The 17,408-nt window shown below is 40.2% G+C and overlaps 2 protein-coding genes across 2 annotated transcripts; one reads left to right on the forward strand and one right to left on the reverse strand.

Annotated features, from left to right (window-relative positions):
* appl1 (adaptor protein, phosphotyrosine interaction, PH domain and leucine zipper containing 1) lies at positions 1-8,691 on the forward strand. The gene is made up of 22 exons (XM_015958690.3): positions 1-180; positions 1,250-1,348; positions 1,469-1,528; positions 2,560-2,631; positions 2,708-2,795; positions 3,113-3,154; positions 4,097-4,155; positions 4,718-4,864; positions 5,115-5,197; positions 5,281-5,442; positions 5,810-5,998; positions 6,079-6,121; positions 6,198-6,254; positions 6,580-6,671; positions 6,755-6,934; positions 7,096-7,148; positions 7,293-7,467; positions 7,663-7,699; positions 7,781-7,921; positions 7,999-8,049; positions 8,145-8,234; positions 8,309-8,691. The coding sequence occupies exons 1-22, from the start codon at positions 127-129 to the stop codon at positions 8,459-8,461; spliced, it is 2,127 nt and encodes a 708-aa protein (XP_015814176.3). The 5' UTR covers positions 1-126; the 3' UTR covers positions 8,462-8,691.
* Positions 8,692-11,233: 2,542 nt separating this feature from the next.
* On the reverse strand, positions 11,234-16,644 carry LOC107385078 (ADP-ribosylation factor 4). Its single transcript, XM_015958694.3, has 6 exons — positions 16,366-16,644; positions 13,159-13,239; positions 12,963-13,072; positions 12,763-12,834; positions 11,924-12,046; positions 11,234-11,765 (listed from the first exon to the last, which is right to left on the reverse strand). The coding sequence occupies exons 1-6, from the start codon at positions 16,430-16,432 to the stop codon at positions 11,679-11,681; spliced, it is 540 nt and encodes a 179-aa protein (XP_015814180.1). The 5' UTR covers positions 16,433-16,644; the 3' UTR covers positions 11,234-11,678.
* Positions 16,645-17,408: the final 764 nt, after the last annotated feature.

The raw sequence follows: 17,408 nt of genomic DNA on the forward strand, positions 1-17,408 counted from the left end.
GGGAGGAGCTGATTTTGGGTGTTGTGAATTCGTGGAACCAGAAATCTTGAGTGGGAGTAGTCAGGCCGATTTGTTGTGCGTTTTTTCCATCTGCTCGCACTAATTAGCAAGACACTAGTCACAACTATGCCCGGGATAGAAAAGCTCCCGTTGGAGGAGGCGCTGGAGGATAGCCCGCAGGTAACTTGTTTTTCCCAGAGTCCTCAGTAGCATGCTAGCGTTAGCCACCAGCTAGGCTAACTGTTTTCCAACATCTAGCGGAGTGGAGGCAAGTTACAGCTGCTAACGATCTTTTAGCAATGGTGGATTCAGCCGGGCTTACATTTGCTAACATGTCTTATCAATACAAGTTCAGACGCGATTGCACTGTCAAGTTTTGATAAATGAACTCGTTAATGACTACTTCCCTAGCCGCGTTGCTAATCATTCCTCTACATCCAGCAGCAACAATCCCACGGTCAAACATTAGTGTCAGATATTTGTTATAGTTGAACGAGATTGCCAAAAGCAGTGTGTTAGTGTTACTATACCTGCAGGAAATCCGGGAGAACACCTGCTGTTGACATCACAAATTGGGGCGTGGCCTTTGCGATATACAGCTGGAACAAGCATTGTTGTTGTTGATGATGATCATGGTGATTTGACACATATCTTGAGAAACATTGAAAGAAGTTTTAGTTTGTTCCACCAGGTAAATTCATCAATATATGATCAGCTAAATATGGGTGTTTTTGATCATTAGTGATTAAAAATTGTATCATGCTTTAAGTTATAATAAGCTTTCACTTTAATCAGTCAGTTAATTAGTTATAAGTCACCAAACACCTAATCGGTAATGTTTGGCACTACCTTAGTAGAATACATCTAATTTCTATCTTTTATTCTACAAATCTGGGTGGGTGCTGCCACAGTTTTCATAAAATGGTTTACATTGAGCTCCTTGCTTCTTGGACCGTATCGTGTTTTTATATTCGTTTATTCTATCTGCCATCTGCCAATACATTTGTTAAAACTGTCTGGATCATTTGCGTCTGCTGAGTATAAAAAGTATCTACTACTGTTAGGACACACCCTGTATCTACAGTTAGACTTTGGGGACAGGACGCAAGCAGGTGAGGTCGTGGATTTGCATAGATAGTAGGTCAGGTTTTTGTTTTTACTCTAAGGATCACTTGGGCCTTTACAGATTAGATTTTATCAAAAGGTGTGGACATATTTTCCACCTGTGTTACCTGCTTTTTGCATGTAGACTCGCTCTTTGCTGGGGGTGTTTGAGGAGGACACTGCTGCCATGGCCAACTACTGTACACAGCTGTATGAGGCCATGCAGAGGATTTATGATGCCCAGGTATACACATGCATCTTGCTAAAATCTTATCTTGTCTTTAAAATTGAGTTCCTAGAATTAGCAGAGTTGTTTTCAATGTAGATCAGGTGTCTCGAGCTTGTCTTTTTTTTTTCTTCCCAGAATGAACTAAGTGCTGCGACACATCTGACCTCCAGACTGCTGAAGGAGTACGATAAACAGGTATAAACTTTCTGCTGGTCCCCAAACCGTAGTGCACTCATAACGCTGGACAACGCCTTCGGTAACCGATAATAAAACTTGTTTGTAGAGCATTTTTCAAAGTAATTTTGAACGCAAATAAAGTACATAAAAATTACATGAATTATTATAATATAAAAATACAAGAGCTGTGCTTAAAATGTTATGATAAAAGTTTTTTTTAACTACCATTGGTCATTTTTGTTTCATCATTCTTAATTTTAAACAAATTGTTGAAATGGAAAATTAATAGTATAATTGTACGTATTTAAGATAATTGTGATGATGTCTGTAAAATCTCTGTATCAAATCCCCCTTCACAACTGCAGTTTATGGGATGGAGATGGAAATGACTCATGGTCACTGTTGCACATGGAGACTGAAGGCATTTCTGAGCTTCTGTTGCACAAATGTGTCAGAAAACACTGGGTGATGAAACAGTGGGAGATGGTCTTGTCTGATGAGTCATGTGGATACAAAAGGACTTTCTAATGTTGGGTATGTGTAAACGTACCAACCGTCCAGAACCAGGCCATCAACTCCATTACTCTCATCACCATCCATTAGGACTCTTATATTAGCTTTATAACCACAGCCTGCGCACTGCAGTCCTAAACCACAGGCTCCGAGGTGTGTAAAAGCCTCTTTAAGTCTCACTCGCTCTGTTGGATTATAAGGAATGAGATGTGTTGGGGTATGCTAAAAAAAAGAGCTTCTTTTCTATTTTTTTGCAGCTTATTTTGAACTCTTTAAGTCTGAAAACGAAACATTTCCAGTGGCACCAACCTGCTCAGGACTTTGATGTTGATCCTAAACAGTTTTAGAACAAAACCAACAAAACACTAGGTGTCAGACACCTTTGTCCAGCCTTACCGATGAAGGAGAATAGACATCTGCCTCGACTGTTATGCCACACAAATCTCCCGTGTATGTCCTAGTTTACTGTTTCTCAGCTGTGCATTCATTGTTAGCCTCATAGCGGTTTATTTATCGCATCATTCTGTGGTCCATAGCGTTTTCCTCTTGGGGGCGACGATGAGGTGATGAGCTCCACTCTGCAGCAGTTTGCAAAAGTTATTGATGAGGTGAGAGAGCGTGTGTCTCATGACATCACGGTTTGGCTTTAAGACTGGTCTTTTCTAACTTGGCATCTCTTTCTAGCTGAGTTCCTGTCACGCCGTCCTGTCCACCCAACTTGCCGATGCGATGATGTTTCCAATCACCCAGTTTAAAGAGAGAGACCTGAAGGGTAGGAGCCACCTGCTACAGGCACTGTTGAGTTTTATTAGCATGTTAGCATTAGCATCACGCTTGTCAGAGGAGCTATTTTTGCTCCTGGAGGTCTTTTGGCAGATTTAGAAACCTGGTTTGTGTTTTGGTTTGCATTCCATATTAGATCAGGGAAAAGCATAGAGGAGTTTAAACATTACTGTTGGAAGATGATTTAAAAAACAACTATGGTTACATCATTTGTGTTAAGGTTGTGAAAAATAGACAGAAGCCAACATGGCAGAAAAAGGGAAAAAAAAGAAAAAGATCCCTTATGCATTTTTTCTTTCACTTCAGAGATCCTGACCCTGAAAGAAGTCTTCCAGATAGCCAGTGATGGTGAGTTCATCTGTTTGTGTCTTCTCACTCTCCCAGAAGTCCCAGAGGTCATCTCTTCTTTGACTGATCCAACACGGCAACCTCAGTTTATGTTAAACATAGTCCCACTTAGTGTTTCCTTTAAAGGTGTGGAACACTGAAAACCATTTTTAATGGTTATTTGTCATTATAATGCAGGCTGAACATGAAATTAGTCCCCTACACCTATCTCCTGCTTTGGCTTCTGGTAGAAAACAGACGGTGAAACTCTAGGATTAGAAAATCCTGACAGATCTACGTCACACTGTCACTAAACATTCATGGACACTTCCATCTAACACAATTACTTATTCACACAGGGCAATGAAGGTTTGGATTTTGTTCTCTCCCTAAATAATAAAAACCATCATTTCAAAACTGCATTTTGTGTTTACTTGTGTTATCTTTGACTAATGGTTAAATGTGTTTGATGATCAGAAACATTTTGTGTGACAAACATGCAAAAGAATAAGAAATCAGGAAGGGGGCAAATAGTTTTTCACACCACTGTAGATCCTGCTGTGTTCAGCTCAGGTGATGTGGCTCACTTCTAGTTCCTGAAAAGGGCACACAGGTGCTTTTTTCCTTAGAGTAAGACTTCCAAGGTATTAATTCCTTCTAGAGACCACTGCAAATGTATAAAATAAATCAGTGTTCCACACCTTTGATAAATGGATGAAATGTTACTTTAGAATTATTTAACTATGTATTATTCAACATTTTCCTCACAGGAATTACTTTATACAATATAGTTTAAACAACTTTCACCAGCTGAGGTCATCCTGCTCTTGTTTAAACATGTCTGTGGGATTCTCCCAATTATCCCTTTATGGAGTAATTGCGTTCACGTTTATGGAGCCTAAAGTCATGACTTTAATCTAAAAGGTAAAAGTGGAAATGAAAGTGTTTACTTTTTTACTGCAGATCATGACACAGCCATTAACCGATACAGTCGCCTGTCTAAGAGGAAGGACAACGAAAAGGTGGGGAAGTTGGATTTATAATTTATTTAAATAAAAAAAACATATATAAATGTGTTCTCCCTGACGTTTTCATTTAAATAAGTGATGTTTTTACACACGTTGTCAGAATTTAACACAAAACATCTTTTTAAGCATGTTTAAAGAATAAAAATAAACTTTTATTTGAATTTAAAGTTATTTTTATAAAATTCAAAGAAAAATTTTACTATTATTTGCCAATAGAACCCATTTCTATGTGTTTGTGAATTATCCAACCTACCCTTCAATGTTACCGTATACCATCGTGTTGCTTCCACTCAAATTCAGTTTCTGCCTAACAAGTTCTTTTAGATAGTTTTTATAAAAACCTTCCAACACAGACGTAAAACCTACATTTCAAAGGGATTAAAGGAGGGAAGTGATGAGGGGTTCCTGACCTTCCCACGTTTGATTCAAGGTTCAGGTTTCTCCCAAGGTTCAGCTACCTGAAAGCAACATGATTATCGTTACTAAACAAGATTATCTCAGCAAATAATAATGTTATCCGTCTTCCTGAAATATGAGGACCATGCTGTTGTTGCAGGTGCGGTCGGAGTTGGTGGAGGACCTCTACACCTCCCGCAAGAAACAGCACCAGACCATGATGCACTACTTCTGTGCTCTGAACACGCTGCAGTACAAGAAGAAGACGGCGCTGCTGGAGCCGCTGCTGGGCTACATGCAGGCTCAGGTACACACACACACACACACTCATTTAAACCGGAGAAGTCAGAAAAAACAACCAGTTTTGAAACCATAATTCAACACGAGTGTTTATTTACCTCCCTATGAAACTTTTTTTTCGCAAAAGAGTGAAATTTCATCCTGATTCCTGTGTATGTGATTATATATACCGGTAATAAGGCCACAACCCATAGGGAGAGCTCACTTGCGGGGCGGAATGAATAATCTGCCTACTGGCGTGTCTTTAATCTGTGCAGATCAGTTTCTTTAAGCTGGGCTCAGAAAATCTCACCCAGCAGTGGGAGGACTTCCTGGGAACGATAGGAACCAGCGTCCAGAAGTAGGCGTCCAACTGACCTTTAACCTCTCAGAAAAGTTTCTTATAAAAACCAAAGTGTCAGAAATAAATATGTGTGTGTGTAGTGTACGTCGGGAGATGGAGGAAGAAGTGGGCCAGATGCAGCAGACCATCCAGCAGATGGAAAGGTCATGTGATCCTCTGTATACACCATGCGACCCTGACCCCGCCCACTCACCTGTTGTCCGCAGCCTAACTAGGAAGCAGGGATATCTCTACATTCGCAAGTGAGTGAGCTGCAAAATGTTTTTTTTTGTCTATTTAAACCTTGTTAAATATGAATTGATAAAAATTTGATCGTGTGATAAAGTGTATTTGTACATTTATTTAAGAGTCTTTTAAAGCAACAGTTTGTTAGTATTTGGAGACTTTAGATCCTGTTCTGTGCAGGATCGCAGTTTTATTTCTGATTTCATTATTGTCATTTTTCTGCTATAGATAAGAACTCTTTCATTTCTTAAATGTCTCTTATAATTTTTTAAATAATTCTGTCAATAACAGACAAATCAGACCAATGATATTAAAGGATTTTAGTTCTGTCTTTGTGAACGATTTATTTACAAGTCTAACTGTGTTGTGGCTCTTGGGTGGCAGTAAGACCGGCCTGGTGTCGTCATCCTGGGAACGTCAATACTTCTTCACTCAGGGAGGGAACCTGATGCAGCAGGGTCGAGGCGAGGTTGCGGGGGGACTGGTCACAGACCTCGACAACTGCTCGGTCATGGCCGTCGACTCAGATGACCGCCGGTTCTGCTTTCAGGTCACTTCCTTTGATGGCAAAAAGTGAGTTTTCTTGGTGTCTTCTGTTGCCTTTGAGGTTTTGGATTTCTGGGGTTTGATCTTTTCTCGTTGCTTTGGATCAGAGTGGTGACTCTGCAGGCGGAGAGCAGGAGGGAATGTGAGGAGGTGAGATGTTTCGCTGTTGTCATTGTCTCTGTGTTGATTGTTGTTGTTTCCTCACACTGGATCTCTGCTCCAACAGTGGATCGCCACCATCAACAACATCTCCAGGAGGATCTACCTGAGTGAAAACGCAGAGGTGTGTGTCCACTTGGCTGAAATTACATCTACAACAGCAAAACAAACATCCACACGTGTGAACGCTACGTTTTCTATTGATGCACTTTATACATCAATGTGGTACATTTTACATGAGAATAACATGTTTAGCTATAGTTTAAGAGTAAGATTTAATGTATTCATGTGATAATAAGCAAGAATAGCATGAAGAGATAACATCAGGGGTGTCTGTAGATCACCGCCATACTTCTGCTGGTTCGTGGTTGCGATTTAGAGGGAGTATTGATAGAAGTTAGCCCTAGCAGATACTTGGATGCTGAATTAATCTGATTTGTCCTTGGTAGGAGCTGGCGGCCCGAGTCAACCAAACCGCTCTTGAAGCAGTGACGCCTTCGCCATCGTTCCAACAGCGACACGAGAGCATGAGGCCCTGCAGGTAGGAGCAGCAGCCAAAGCCCACCTTACTATTGCCACCTGGTGGCCAGTCAGATCATCCAAGTTGTTTCGTCTCCGTTATAGCAAAGGACGAACAGGCCGAGCCAGCAGCATTAGCTCTGTGGGATCTGAGCCATCTCCCGCTCTTTCTGTGCTCTCACTGGATGCTCTGGTTGCCCCGGAAACGCCTATACAGTTTGACATAATCTCCCCCGTCAGCGAAGAGATCTCAGGGCAGAACAAGACGGCAGCGCAGCCCGGCAGGTGGGTGAAAGGAAGTCTGGGGTTTAATACATTTAGGTTATTTCTAGTAAATTAGCATCTTCCTTGTTAGCTGGTGTTGGCTCAGATGTTTGGTTCTGAGTTTAGTTTGTGGTTTTGTGGTGGGAATGATGCAAGGGTGACTGGTTCGTGCGTGTCCACAGAAGGAGTAACCCATTTGGAGAGTCGGGAGAAAACTCGCCTGAGGAAAGTGAAGGTATATTCTGTTCTGATGTTCTTTTTTGTCAGCAGGATATGATTAGATACAATATTTATCAGGATTATTAGAGTGGACATTAAAAACCCAAATGCAGCATTAATCAGATTAAACTAGAACTAACCCGGTGGGTGTCTGGTCCAGACTCGATTCTCCACCAGCTCTTCATCGTTCGTTTCCTCGGATCCATGGAGGTGAGATCTGCCGAGTCAACAGAAGTCATCCCAGAGACCATGAGGCAGATCTTGGCGGCGAGGGCAATCCACAACATCTTCAGGATGACCGAGTCACACCTGCTGGTCACCTGCGACTGCCTCAAGTAGGAACCACAGCTCCATTAGCTTTACTGTGTTAATTAACTCAAGTGTGACTATTTTGAACTTGAAATCAGAACTCTTTGGCTCCACCAGCACCCCCTAGAGGTTATTTTACTAATATCAGCCTGATTCATTCACAGTTTCCCAGTGCTAACTGGTTTTATCCTCCAAAGTAAACAGCTGTTTATGTTTTTCAGACTGATCGATCCTCAGACTCAGGTCACCCGACTCAGGGTAAGATCATACTAGGTTTCATATTCAAAGGCTTCCCCATCCATTGTGTCTTTGCCGACTGTATTTTCTGTCCTGCTGTAGTTCCCGCTGTCCAGCGTGGTCCAGTGTTCGTCCCATCAGGACAACAAGAGGCTGTTTGGTTTTGTTCTGCAGGCGGCGGGCGAGCGGGGTGACGGTCGAGCCGTCTGCTACATCTTCGAGTCCAACAACGATGGAGAGAAGGTTGTGTTTCTGTTTGACTCGGTCTGACTCAGCGTTACGTATGTGTCTGACCCATCTTTGTTTCTCACACGTTTCAGATCTGTGACAGCATCGGTTTGGCCACACAGATCGCCTTCCACTCAGAGATGGTGAGGCCCAGTCGGAGCTTCTTACTGTGAAATCCAGCGGGTGCTCCTCAGGGATGCGTGTTTATTGAGGAGGTGTTGTTTTTGTTGTCGTGTAGGACCGTAAAGCAGTGGAGAAGAAGAAGGAGCAAGACAAGGCCAAAGAGAAACAAAAGGAAGAACTCAGCAAGCAAAGACAAATAGAAAAGGTGACGTTCAGACTAAACCTGCTCATGAGGAGGTCATGAGGAGAACATGTTTATCATCTTTGTCTGGCCCGCAGGATCTAGAGGAGCAGAGTCGCCTGATTGCCGCCTCAAGTCGTCCTGCAAACCCCCCTGCTTCTGATGGACAGTTTTTGGTTCTCAGCAGCAGCCAATCAGAGGAGAGCGACCCCGGGGAGGAGGGGAAGAAGAGGGGTGAGTCCGAAGCCTAACGACTCCAAGAGGATTTTGAGTTTTTGGCTCTCAAGCGAGATAGCAGCTCAGGAATGGGATAACCAGCTCGCTCGGGCTGACTGGGAATAACAAAGGCTGCTCTGCTGTCTCTGCTGGACTCTGCAGTTTGTGATGGAGGCTAAACCTAATGCACCCTCACTGTAAGAGGAAGAAACAAGGACATGCTTTTTTTTTGTGTGCAAAAAATAAATGCTGCTTTTATACCAACTTCACAACAAAAACAAAAATATTTTAATTCAGCAGTTTCAGTTTTTTGTTTATTTTGTATTAACTACTAACAAAATAATGGAGAATAGTAAAACAAGTAGGAGGGAAATGGGAGGAGGTGGTTTGAATAGCATCAGCTCTTGCTCAAAGGCACTTCAGCAGAAAGCTACGGAACCACCAAGATCCCGCGGAGTGGCGGGAGAAATTATCTGGTTTTATTTTGAAGAGGCCTTCCTGTCATGACTTCTGAGGATGAGCTTTGGTCCTGATGATGTCGTCATTAGCTTCCCTTTTTTATTTTACATTTGAGTTAAACCTCATTAGGAAACATCCACACTGATGATTAAAATAATCAGAATGTTTCTAACAAAATCTTCATTGTCTCTTGGTTTTAGACACTGAAGTGTGAAAATCTTGCTCCTTCTTCTTCCTGTTGAAGTTTCAGGCACAAATTCACACATTTAAGTTTTCACAGACGGGTTTTTGTCTTTTATATTTCACGCTGACATTTTACCTTCCGCCCTGCCTCACTGCCACAACTTTTTCTCTGGTTGTAACCTATAAGTTACATTTTTGTTTATTTTAGTGTATATTTTTGTTTGAACCTTCAGAATTTGTTTATAAAACCACTTAGTTGCTAAGGTTTTCTGACTTATCAAACACACGAGTGGAAATGAAAGAAACCTAACAAGGAGCTCACAGAATATTTTTTGAGAATAAAATGTGTTTGTTAAAGAGTTGGTTTTTTTTTTAGATCTTATCTCTTTACACTAAACTTTACTTTCTTGTGAAACACCCAGAAAGAAAATTTAAGAAGTAAAACCTTTTAAACAAATTTGATGTTTGTTTTTTTCAGGTTTGAGCATCTTATCTGAGTGTTTTTGTGATTCATGTCAAGAGATAAATAAAAAATCTATTTTATTACAAAAAAGCCCGCTGAGGAATAACAGAAGCTCCAGAGACTGCATCTGTGTTTACATTTCTAAATTTAGTTACTCATAAACAGAAACATTTCTGATGCTGATAAATAACTCGCCATGTTCAGACTGGCTGTTAAAACGAGTAGAAGGAACAACGAGAAAAGGCCGAAATCTACAGATTCATCCAAAATGTTTTAAAACTAGGCACTGAAGAGGATTGTTTACAGGAAGATCACACCTGAGCGGCTATGTTTGCTTGAGAAAAGTTACAAGTTGGAATCTGACAAGAATACAATTATCAGACTTAAAATAAATCCCATTTTTATCATTGCAGATATAATTTCTTATAAAAACTTTATCCTTTTAAGTTTTCGTCTGCTTTTAATTTGTCATTACAGATGTTAATTGGTGATCATGTTCTGTCAGAAGCTGCTCTGAGGTGTGAAACAACCACAAGTTTATTTCGAAGTCCTTTTTTTTCTGTCAACATTTTGAAGAACGACTCAACTATATCCAGTGTTAAAACAACGGAATAGTCCTGTGAGTTCCTGTTGATGCCATAATCTGGTTTGTTCACATGAGATTATTGTTTAATGTTTTTCTAATGTCTCATTAACTAATTAGCCTCTCCCTGGTGGTTTTTGGAGATTATATGTAGAAAAACAAACTAATATGCTTCTTTTTTTTTAATCAGAAACTTAAAAATGTTCTCAGCTAATTTAAAGCCACAGATTGTTTTAAAAGCGTAAAGATTAGCTGGTTTGTTATTTTCGTTGCTGGGTTTTTTTGGGGGGGGGGGGGGTTACGTGCTGTAAGCAGGTGTAAAAGTGATGGAGCTGCACTTTACTGATGTAGGAAATGGGATTGATGGTGTAAATGTTTGTGATTGATGTTCCAGTGTCATGATTAATAAAAGGCTTTGGTGATTAAAAACATTAACTTAAACCAGCTGATTTTTTGTGTTAAACGTTTTCTTAAACAGGGACTTCAGAAGTTGTTTAGTGGGCGTGTATTTAAAAAAGGATCATATACATTGTTGTTATGCAAAAATTAAGTTGTCCTTTTTAAATAATGAATTAAATGTGATGAAGCAGATCATAAAGATAAATCCTGTGTCACCAGCTACACCTAGACTGCACCTGCAGCTGTCCCTTCTACAGAACCGATCTGAAACCAGGCTAAAAGATAAAAAAACAACCCAAAGTCGTGCATTTCTTTTACACAGAACATCTTCATCCTGAAGACTTTCTGGGTGGTGTTCCTCCGTGTCCCGTTCCATCTGGATTCAACCGTACCATTTAAAACATCACACCAACATTCAAGCACGGTGGTGGTAGCTTGATGTTCTGAGGCTGCTTGTCTGTTTCGTTTCAGCACCTGGACCACTCGCTGTAACAGTTTGAAAACTACTGAGATGTGATATTCAACATCAGCAAGGGTGTCAAAATCAGTCACTTATAAAATCAAAATAAACGGTAATTAGAATGTTTTGACCTCTTTCAAACATCGTGTATATATGGAATCCACTTTAACAGCAATGTTATTTTACAATTCAAGCCCCACCTCCATTTAAGTCATTGAGGTTTAAATTTAACATCATTCTTTCAAAATAAATCAAACATCTGACCATAATAACCACTTTATTATAAAATATTTGAACATTTTTACAATAAATACTCATTTTCATAAAAGTTCAACCTGATGCATTAAGAAAGAAAATGAAAGACAAATACACACACACAAAAGAAATTAAAATAACGCCTCAGACACAAAGACAGTTATGGTACATAAAAAAGTCCAGTTTTTTCATTTTCTCCTGTTTTTATTTCATTGCTTTAAAAAAAATCAGGTCTTTGAACCAAACAGCAAGGATAAAATTAAAATCTGACTTAAAGTACTGTTACAGCAACAAATCATAAAGTAAGAAACCCCTGCAGTATATCTTCACCATTTTCCCCACATGGTTTCCTTCTAACTGCTCAGGTGAGTGTTTGGGCTCCTTCCGGATTCGTGGACAACGAGGCGTTTAAAGACTCATCCTGAGCAACGTAAATCAGAACCTCAGCTGCTACCTCTTTAGGATTTGGTTGGAGAGCCAGTCCAGACCTTCCACCAGTCCGTTCCCTCTGACGGCACAGGAGGGTTGGACAAACCACTGCACAGACACACCAATGGACAAAAATACATCAGTGAGTCTCACTGGAGGACATGTTTGTAGTTCTGTTTTATATGTACTGTAAAAATCTTTCAACAAACACATCTCCACATCAGGCTTCTTTAGAACATCTACGACGACCATCAGTTTTTACGTACCTGATGCGGGACTCCTGATAGGCTCAGAGCATCTGTGATGTCACTGATGGACATGGCTCTAGGCAAATCCTGTTTGTTAGCAAAAACCAGAACAGGAACCCCCGTCAGCTCGTCCTCCTCCAGCTGCAACACACAAAAACAAAGTCACAAAATAGGATTTATTTTCTTCATCATTTTATTTATCTTGTAGGAATACAATCTTAATAGTAAAGTTGATTCTAGTCTAAGGCCTCCTACATGACAACACATATAACTTTGTTTAAAAAAAAACTGAGTAGAAGGAGTCCCCGCTCATCTGGGAAAAGGTGCTGGATCAAAAAGTGGAATAAACAAAATGAGAATCCGCACACTTCAATCTGCGATGTAGGAGTTTATTGGTCAAGCTTTCGGTCAGAGACCTTCATCAGGAATTGTCTCGTGTTGTCAATTCCTGATGAAGATCTCTGACCAAAAGCTTGACCAATAAACTCCTATATCGCAGATTGAAGTATGCGGATTCTCATTTTGTTTTTGATTTTTTTTTTTAAACAAAATCTCACATATTCAACAAATGCTGAAGTAACCACACCTGGTCAGCAGGTGGCGATAACACAAATACCATATCAAGTACATGCACCTACAGCTGAAGAGTAATGATAAATGTAGGTCAACAATAAAAAAAACTAATGCAGACTTCAGCAACATAATCTTTACTGAGCTGACTTTGTTCATGTTTAGGTTCACAAAAAAACTCAAAAATTGAGATTTGAAAAATATTCATTTTGGAAAATGTATTTAAAATAAAAAATGTTTAAATGTCCAAACAGAAAAATGTGAATTTAGTAGAAAGAGTTCCTCACCATCCTGTGCAGCTCATCAGCAGCTTCTTTAATCCTCTCTGGGTCGTTGCTGTCCACCACAAAAATCAAACCCTGAAGAAAAACATACATTTAAAAAAACATATAATCAATATTTTGTGAATATTTTAAATATAAACACACCAGAGTAACCAAAACTGACCGACCTCCATCAACAAGCATTTTAATTTGAAATTTCATACCTGTGTGTTGGTGTAATAATGTCTCCACAGAGGTCTGATGATGGTCTGACCACCAACGTCCCAAACTGTGAAACTGATGTTCTTAAACTCCACAGTCTCCACGTTGAACCCTGACCACACAAACACATTCGTGGTTCCATCTTATAGAATTGTGAATTTAATAATCACAAATCTGAGGAAGGTTACAGAAACTCACCGATAGTTGGGATAGTGGTGACGACCTCTGCCAGCTTCAATTTGTACAGGAGAGTCGTTTTGCCTGCTGCGTCAAGACCCACTGCAGCAACAAACACACAAATGAACACAACTAAAAGGCGGACGCACAATCCACATGTCAACAGAAACCCCAAAGAGACACAGATAAAAAAATGACTTTTCAAATGTAAAGTATAGGTGGAAAATTTGAAAAAAAGTAAACATATAAGGCATTTAGTTAATGGAAAATATTATTTCATAATGATCTTGATCAATAACTATCTTTCTGGAGCTCTTCAAAGTAAAATTTGTTATTAAAATATGTTTATATAAATATTTGTAAGATAAAAAGTTAAATTAATTACTATACCAATTTTATTTAGAGGGCACATTTAAAAACAGCATGGGAGCTGACCATAGCACCTCCCAACATAAAAACAAGCACATCAAAACACCAATAAAACAGTCAGTAAAAACAGATAAAAGCAGCAAAACACACAATGAACAAGTAAAAAAAAAATCACAATCTAAAAGCCAAATTGTAGAAATGTGTCTTCAGCTGTGACTTGAAGACACCAAGGGATGGTGACTGACTGACAGTGAGTGCAGCGAGTAGAGCTGAAACGATTCCTCGAGTACCTCGAATAATTCGAGTACAAAAAATCCTCGAGTCAAATTCTCTGCCTCGAGGATTCGTTTAATTCATATTTAATTAATTCATGGCTTTGCAATCGCCCGTGGTCATGTTTCACCCGGACCGAAATAAGTGACGCACGTGCCCACTGGACTGCGAGTAGCGAATATAACTTAACTTTCTCTTAAGCCATGGCGGACAACGTTGACCCCGGTGGAGGGCGAAAAAGACAGAAAATGTCAAAGTTGTGGGACCATTTTTCACGTCGTAAGGTGAAAACGTAGTCCAGTATAAATACAGTAAAATGGATTTAGCCTAGCACAACACCACATCCTCCGTGCTGCAGCACCTGTAAATGTCACTTCTGCAAGCGGACTCGGAGCCTCTACAAGATAGTGCATTTTAGCCTGTATTTCTATATATTCTGCAGACACTGTGACTTTTTCGTTTGTAGCACTCAGTTTCAGCTCACACCGTACGTTTGGTAGCAACACGTCGGACTTAAAATGTGCTAAAAAATAGCAGTTTTTACACAACACGTCGGATTTTTTATTGTGTTATTGATGTCTGTTGTCCCTCGGGGTTTCTGCAGCAGGACACGGGTATTTATGAGAGTGGCGGAGGAAAACGAAAGAAAGTAAATACATGTTGTGTGATCAGTATAATTTGACAAAACCACAGCAAACATGCTTTTGGCAATCCTTGTTAGTGTGAGAAAAAAAGTGTAGAAATTAAAACGGACGTGTGTTAATAGGGAAACAGGGGCGAGCTGTTTGCGCCATGAGCGGTTCTGGTTCTGTTTGGGCCGCAGCCGCTCGCAGCGTTATCCTCCTAGTTTTTGTCTGGCTTGCAGGCTAGCAGATTCTCGCATGAGGGGAAAATCGGCTCAGGTTGTTTACTTATTTTTTGCACAGGCATTTGTTTACTGTGAAGTAAAGTTGAAGTGCTGAAGTTATGCAAACTAATTTTGAATAAAACTTGAAGAATAACTGGCAATTGCTTGCTCATTTTAAGAGGTCTTTCATAATTATAACATGCTATTTGATATCAAATCACTTTTATTGTCACGTCACATGTGCAGGTACACTGGTACAGTACATACGAGTGAAATTCTTGTGTGCGAGCTTCACAGCAACAGAGTTGTGCAAAAATACAGTAATGTAAAAACAAGTAAAATATAAAATGGCTAATCTAAGTATACAAATGAATAAAGTAAACAATAAGATAAGAGATATAAAATGTACAGAGGTTGGTATGTGCAAAACAGTGGCATTAATGTACAGTATGGAGCGTGTAATGTTGGAACTTGGTGGAGCTCGCGACGAGGCAGCCATACTCTGCGCCATCTTGGCTCATCAATATATGATATAAAGGTTTACAAACACAAAAGGGTAATTTATTAGAGTACTCGATTAATCGAAAAAAAGATTCGATAGAGTACTCGATTACAAAAATATTCGATAGCTGCAGCCCTAGCAGCGAGTGCACCCCAGAGAGTGGGAGGTACATAAACGAAGGCTCGCTCTCCCCGTTTCTTGTAGTGCATTGTCGGGGTGCAGAGTAGCAGGCGGTCAGCTGACCATAGCAAGCGCACTGGCACATTGGGCATGAGAAGGTCTGACAAGTACGCAGGTGCCAGACCATTCAAAGCTGTGTAAGCAAAAACCAAATTCTTAATTTTTATCCTAAACGCAACGGGTAGCCAATGAAGGTGCACCAAAACTGGGGTCATGTGGCTATGTCTGCCTGTGTTTGTTAAAAATCATGCAGTGTTCTGCACAATCTGCAAACAATTCAGGGCCAAAGTTGCAACTAATGGCGAGTTTGTATAATGAAGGTGAGAGGTGATAAAGGCATGTCTCATGGACTCCAACTGCAACCTTTTTAAAATTCGCTTTGGGCGAGCTAAAAGACGAAGTTGAAAGAAACACAACCTTACAACTAAATTGATCTGCGGGACCATTGTGAACCCTGCATCCAATTTCACTTCAAGGCTGGTTAACACACCTCTTGAGGTCCAAACTCGGTATCCTAGAGGTGCGAGACTGGTTTTTGGTGTCAAAAAGAATGGCCTCAGTCTTCGACTCATTAATTTTAAGGAAATTGGCTGCCAGCCACCCCATCACATCATAGAGACAGTTCTTGATTATTAAATCTGTGTTTAATCCTTTCATTGCTACGTATACCTGACAGTAATCGGCGTAAATATGGTAGCCTATGCCATGCTGTTTGAAAATCTGCCCCAAAGAGAGAAGATAGATGGGGAACAGAAGGGGCCCCAAGACAGAACCCTGCGGTACCCCCCTGGTTAACGGAATGCAGGGAAAGGCAGTCACCAATACACTCACTAAAGACCTATTTGCCAGATAAGAACGGAACAAACCGAGGATAGGACCCAAAAGACAGGGCAGAATTATTGTTTAAACATTAATTATTAATGATGCCTGCCCTTACACCACATAATAATAATAATAATAATAATAATAATAACAATATAAACTACTATTTTCCTGTTAACTAGTTAGTTTTAGGTAGAAAAATCGACTAGATAAAGAAGATCAATAAAAATCTCACCCATTAAAATCCTAACGGGGGTCTTAGAGACGAATCTGGAGAAAACATGAGAGATGATGACGCCCATGACGGTTCAGCTAGCTAACATCCAGGAGTCTCAGGTTCCCAGGTAGAGAAGGTTCCGTTTGTCTCAGCTGGGTCTCGGTTCGGGTGTCTCTGCCCGCCGCGCGTTCCTGTTTTATAGTAGAAAAGCAACGGCGGTGGGGGGCTGTTTGTCTCGGTGTTCTCCATGCTGTCATCCAGGTAGTTGTCAACACGGTACACGGTGGCGGCTGAAACGAAAACACTGCTAACGACACCAGAAATTGCTTTTACTTTATTTCCGTTTTTACGGATTTCAAAATAAAAGTATCAACGTTCATATAGTCAACTAACCAGGCAGCTTTATTTATGTAGCACATTTCATACACAGAGGCAATTCAACGTGCTTTCGATTAGCAAGAACATTAAAATCAACATGAGAGAAAATACTGTTTAAAAATTAAAAAGAAACAAAAGGTTAAAGATTAAAAGGTGAGCAAATGCAGTGCAGAAGGTGCAGCATAAGAACATTTATTCAAAGGCTGATGAAAACATGAAGGTTTTTAATTTTGGATTAAAAGTTTTTATGTTGGGGCAAAGTTAAGGTCATGAGGAAGCTGATTCCATCTGTGAGCAGCATAGTAGCTAAAAGCAGCATCACCCTGTTTGGTTCTGACCCAGGGTTCTACCAGATTACCAATTCCTGAGGATCTCACAGCCCTGCTGGGTATATATACTTGAAGGAGATCTGATATTTTTTCTGGCCCCATGCTACTGAGTGATTCATAAACTAGTAAAAGTACTTTGAAATATATTCTGTAGTTTACTGGTAACCAGTGTGGAGATTTAAGAACAGGAGCGATGTGCTTGCTCTGTTGATTCTTGTTAAGACTCTAGCAGCAGCATTCTGAATAAGCTGCAGTTGCTTCACAGCTGTTTTGGGAAGACCAGTCAAAAGACCATTGCAATAGTCCAGCCTGCTGGAAATGAACGCATGAATGAGTTTCTCTAGATTTTGTCTG

This window comes from Nothobranchius furzeri, chromosome 3 (genome assembly GCF_043380555.1).
Source record: "Nothobranchius furzeri strain GRZ-AD chromosome 3, NfurGRZ-RIMD1, whole genome shotgun sequence".
Lineage (NCBI taxonomy): Eukaryota > Metazoa > Chordata > Actinopteri > Cyprinodontiformes > Nothobranchiidae > Nothobranchius > Nothobranchius furzeri.

Coding starts and splice junctions, on each gene's coding strand:
- appl1 (XM_015958690.3), top strand. CDS start 127: ATGCCCGGGATAGAAAAGCTCCCGTTGGAGGAGGCGCTGGAGGATAGC. Junction 6,935..7,095: donor ACGGCAGCGCAGCCCGGCAG/GTGGGTGAAAGG, acceptor GCGTGTCCACAG/AAGGAGTAACCCATTTGGAG. Junction 7,922..7,998: donor CCAACAACGATGGAGAGAAG/GTTGTGTTTCTG, acceptor CACACGTTTCAG/ATCTGTGACAGCATCGGTTT.
- LOC107385078 (XM_015958694.3), bottom strand. CDS start 16,432: ATGGGCGTCATCATCTCTCATGTTTTCTCCAGATTCGTCTCTAAGACC. Junction 13,240..16,365: donor CCCCGTTAGGATTTTAATGG/GTGAGATTTTTA, acceptor TTGTTGCTGCAG/TGGGTCTTGACGCAGCAGGC. Junction 12,835..12,962: donor ATTATTACACCAACACACAG/GTATGAAATTTC, acceptor GTTTTTCTTCAG/GGTTTGATTTTTGTGGTGGA.